General features: G+C 43.3%; 2 protein-coding genes across 5 annotated transcripts in view; one reads left to right on the top strand and one right to left on the bottom strand.

The window, feature by feature from the left end:
- The window catches only part of LOC132862246 (uncharacterized), a 5578-nt gene extending 4612 nt beyond the window's left edge, over positions 1 to 966 (top strand). Inside the window, exon 2 of the mRNA XM_060894181.1 lies at positions 1 to 966. This exon is cut by the window's left edge and continues 692 nt beyond it. The gene's annotated coding sequence lies outside the window, so the exon portion shown is untranslated.
- Positions 967 to 2878: 1912 nt separating this feature from the next.
- Positions 2879 to 5000, bottom strand: part of mcoln3b (mucolipin TRP cation channel 3b) — an 11065-nt gene continuing 8943 nt past the window's right edge. The window contains exons 10-14 of one of the 4 annotated variants that reach the window (XM_060893755.1): positions 4926 to 5000; positions 4707 to 4829; positions 4398 to 4604; positions 3555 to 3685; positions 2879 to 3256 (exon numbers count right to left, since the gene is read on the bottom strand). The exon at positions 4926 to 5000 is cut by the window's right edge and continues 27 nt beyond it. In XM_060893755.1, the coding sequence (XP_060749738.1) occupies positions 3250 to 3256; positions 3555 to 3685; positions 4398 to 4604; positions 4707 to 4829; positions 4926 to 5000 (543 nt within the window). In that variant the 3' untranslated portion in view covers positions 2879 to 3249. Of the gene's footprint in view, positions 3257 to 3550; positions 3686 to 4397; positions 4605 to 4706; positions 4830 to 4925 lie in introns of those variants that run through there. The other 3 variants (XM_060893752.1, XM_060893753.1, XM_060893756.1) reach the window with 3 other exon arrangements.

Below are 5000 nucleotides of genomic sequence, written 5' to 3'. Positions count from 1 at the left end.
CTACACACTTGCTACACACTCATTACACACTCACTACATACTGACTACAAACTCATTACACACTCACTACACACTTGCTACACACTCACTACACACTCATTACACACTCGCTACACACTTGCTACACACTGACTACACACTTGCTACACACTCATTACACACTCATTACACACTTGCTACACACTGACTACACACTCATTACATACTCGCTACACACTCGCTACACACTCACTACACACTCGCTGCACACTCACTACACACTCGCTACACACTTTAGCTGTGGAACTGGAGTATGACTGGAACAGTAAATCCTGATTGTGTGTGAATGTACATTTTCAGGACATTTAAAAGAAGTGTGTGTGTGTGTAGCATTTTAAATCCAGATTTTAAGACATTCCGTTTTTCCTATTGCATCCCTCTTTTATAACAAGTTTTGTTCATTTTAATCACACACACACACACACACACACACACACACACACACACACACACTGTGACTATGCTGTGATCCTTTCTGGTTTGTCTTACCACCATGTTTTCTAACCCACACTCTATACCTGTAAGTGAGTGCACTGAAGCGACCGATCTGAGTTTGGGTGAAGACTCTGATCAACTCCATACAGACGAGCTGCACACTAACAGACTGTAAACACGCCTCTGAGCACATGGACGACTCACTGAGGGATTTTCATAGAAGATTTTTGATATAAGATACAACACAGGAGACGGCGTCGTATTCTGGAGCGCTTCAGCAGACAGAGAGAAGGTTCCAGAAAACCAGACGTCGACTCGGTGAAAGCGAAGGGAAAAAGAGCAGAGAGAGAAAACTACATGGATCTAAATGTTTAGAGTTCTGTTAGTCATCATGCTGAGTGATTTATGGCTATTTACTCTCTTTAATAAGGGCTATGTGCGTGTGTGTGCGTGTGTGTGTGTGTGTGTGTGTGTGTGTGTGTGTGTGTGTGTAGTAATAAAGGTTTTGAGATTTTAAAAGTGTCTAAATAAACTCTACTCATGTTATACACTCGACCTGATGGTTATATGATTGACAGCTCAGGATCTGGATGTATAACATGAACGAGACGATCGATATAAAGTGTACGACGTACGATGAAGCTACTGTACGTCATCAAACAACGAGGTCCAGAACACAAACACTTCTGTTTCAGGTAAGTTTCAGAAAAGAGTTCCAGCTGTTCTCTGTTAAAGCGCTGACACTGGAGACTCCTTCCAGACTCGTGTTTATATAATGAGTCGTTACAGAACAACTAATGAACTCTTTCATGTACAAGACAGCTGGAGATACAATAATGAGTAAAGACCTGCTGTGTGTGTGTGTGTGTGTGTGTGTGTGTGTGTGTGACTCATTAACACACCCCTGTCTCTAGTGAGAAGGATTCATCCTGTAGTGTGACATTGAGAATACTCAATTATGTCCATTTACCCAATAGAATTGAGGAAGTGTTTTTAACACACACACACACACACACACACACAGAGCAGGATAATATCCCGCCGCCTTTTCAGGGTTTCGGTTCAATCCGACTTTAAGCAGCTCACAGTAATCCTGTATTAACATCTCGGACCTCACACTCTTCCTGTTCGCCTGCTTTAATGTGTTTAGTCGGTTCAATCTACACTTAAAGACACAGCAGGTAAAGTGTCACCTTCCTGCTTCCTGAATGTTGTCATAGAAACAATCCTCACAAGATGTGAATGAGGTGTCCTAAAAAAAATAATGATCATAAAACACCAAAAATATTTTTTTTTATATAAAAACGAGGACATGCTTTCCTCCTGTGTCTGGACCAAGAAAAATGTGTCACTGGAGATTGGCTCAGGCCACAGGATTGCTTTTACTGGGTCGAGAGTGTACACACACACACACACACACACACACACAGAAAGTAGGCCAGAGAGTTTTGGGTGCTGGACCATGTTCATACCTGTGTGTAAAACCAATCAAGGTAAAGTTCTCTCTCTCTCTCACTCACTCACTCACACACACACACACTATTCTGTTGTATTTGTTAATTTCCACATGGCGATGTCGACCTTTCCTTACGGAATAAGAATAAAACTCTTCCTGTTATATTTCTGCTGATGATCTTTGTGTTCTTGACCGATCTGCAGCTGAAGGATCTTCTCTCATGACCTTCTCGTACGACGCAGAGATGTTTACAGCTCTTTCATTCCCACAGCAGTGTAAACTGGAGCAGAAATATTTTAATCTCTCAGGTTCAGGACCTGAACATTAACACACACTGTGGGCGATTTGCAGTGCTGTAAACTGGTAGATGATTTAGGTTTAATCCGCTTGGAGAAAAAAAAACAGTTCAGTTCATCGAGTTGATTTTCAGTGAGACGACACTGCCCCCTGTGGACGAACCCGTGTAAATACACCGACCTTGAACATGAAAACACAAAGTCAGAAGAACAGCTTCAGGTCTCAAAGATCATTAAACTAGATCACTAAACTGTCCATCACTTTATTTATGTAACTTTTCCTACACGTGCTTTTTAGCTTTATTTGGTTTATTCACTGAGAAGCTGCTTTTACTGGGTCGAGAGTGTACACACACACACACACACACACACCTTCATCTACCTTTTTAAATTCTTATCCTTTTGTCTGAAAACGTTGCTTTACTTTATTGTGGTTAGAACTTTAGGTGAAGACTTCGTGAAGCAAACGAAAGGAACAAATCAGTCGTGAGTTCGGTTTAAATTCGAGTCGGAACAGAAACAGAAACATCACACGAAGCCGTCAGCGTTAAAGCTCTTGCGTCTGTCACATCACACGGATTTGTACGTTCTCACACTGACACTGAACCTGATCGTCAGTTCCTTTAAAACAGTTCTGAGGATTACAGCTTCGTTTCATTCACCAGAACGTCCGAGAAACGTGCGTCTGTCCTTCAGACGTATAAACACACGGTTTCACAAACATCCGTTTATTTATTTATTAACAGCAAGAAATTTAAGCTTTAAGCACAAAGTGTATAAACAGACTACAAAAAAAAAAACAAACCTGCATAATTTATGATAAACATTTATTTATAGTGAACATCGTACTCTATAATACATCCCCAAGTGTCGGTGCTGTGAGGTGCGTCTGAGCTGCTGAGATGAAGCGAGCGTGAAACATCAGGAACGTTCCTTCATCCTTCGTCTCCTGCGCGTCTAACACTCCGGTCTAAAGGAACAGGAAACACTTCAGTTACAGTCGTGTTGGTGTCAGAGGACGAGTTACTGCCTGAAATAAACACACACCGACGTTCAGGCTGCAGATCAATAAAACAGGATCATGTGAGCAGTTACTCATGAAGACACTCAGACTGACTCAGCATTAAAAGATTGAGAGAAAGAAGAGAAGGAAACTTTCAGATCGTACAGTGTGTTCTATAGAGGGCTGTTTGTTAATAACACATTATATTTTAATTATACAGCTTTTTGAGTGTAATAAATAAATAAACCATCGAGTCCACAGTATATGTATATGCAGGTAAACTGATCTTCATCCTCTCCTCCTCTTCATCAGTTTAACATCTCACCTCTGAGTGCAGCAGAACAGGCAGGGAGACGGTCGATCCTCCACACGGTAACAGCCCGAGTTTGGGTGATCTTTACACTCAGATATAAAGGCCTGGAGCTCAGACACGGGGTTCCCATCTAACTGCTGCTGCTGGAAACACACATGAACACACACACGTGCACATGCACACACACACACACGAGTCAAATTCCAAAAAGTTAAAGAGTAAAAGATCAGCTCTGTTTATACATTAACATTTATGATTTAACTTGTGACTAATGTTCATTTTTTAAAACACACACCACTACAACCGCTTATCACACACACACACACACACCACTACAACCGCTTATCACACACACAGACACACACACACACACACCACTACAACCGCTTATCACACACACACACACACACCACTACAACCGCTTATCACACACACAGACACACACACACACACACACACACACACACACACCACTACAACCGCTTATCACACACACACACACACACACCACTACAACCGCTTATCACACACACACACACACACCATTACAACCGCTTATCACACACACACACACCACTACAACCACTTATCACACACACGTTATTTAAATGTGTTTTTATTCATTTTTCCTCGTTTTATTGTTCACTTCAAATCAGGTTATTGCTGTTGCTCATGTCGCTGTTTCATCACCCAATGCCCCGGGGCAGTTTGTTACCCTTCCTCTTCCCCTGCACCGAGGCAGTTTGTTACCCTTCCTCTTCCCCTGCACCGAGGCAGTTTGTTACCCTTCCTCTTCCCTTGCACCGAGGCAGTTTGTTACCCTTCCTCTTCCCCTGCACCGAGGCAGTTTGTTACCTTGATGGTCTCGTAGGTGTCTGTGATCAGGGTGATGAAGAGGCTGAGCACCATGTAGATGAAGAGCGAGACGAAGGTGTAGAGGTAACCGCGACTGAAGAGCCACACCAGGTAACTCTTCTGCTGCATGTTCTTAAAGGTGGCGAACATGTCGTCCCCGTTGATCAGAGAGAACAGACACTCGGACACCGTGTTCAAGGTGCGGAACTGCAAGACAAGAACAATCACAACAAGACACACGTGTACATTAAAGAGCGCTAACTCAGGGTTTAGCTTCAGTGCTCGGTGACACTCCAACGTCTTACTCACTTTCTCATGGTAGGGTCCGAGGACGATCCAGCCGCAGAAGCAGTAGCCGAGGTAGATCATGGCGGCGCAGCAGCTAAAACGGATCACGTTGGGAAACGCAGCTCTGAGGGTGATGATCAGGATCTGAGACACACACACACACACACACACACACACACACTAGCAGTTTACACTTGATCTTGGTCCATCATGGTACTCTGGAGGTTCAGACAGTCTTACGTTGTATTTCTTGAAGTATCCCATGTAGCGCAGCACACCGATCCACACCAGCATGGTGCCGGTGCCCAGGAGGAT

The sequence above is a fragment of the Tachysurus vachellii genome, chromosome 19, assembly GCF_030014155.1.
Source record: "Tachysurus vachellii isolate PV-2020 chromosome 19, HZAU_Pvac_v1, whole genome shotgun sequence".
Taxonomy (NCBI): Eukaryota; Metazoa; Chordata; class Actinopteri; order Siluriformes; family Bagridae; genus Tachysurus; species Tachysurus vachellii.
The sequence above is the reverse complement of the archived record's forward strand: the minus strand, read 5'-3'. Positions and strand labels throughout refer to the sequence as shown.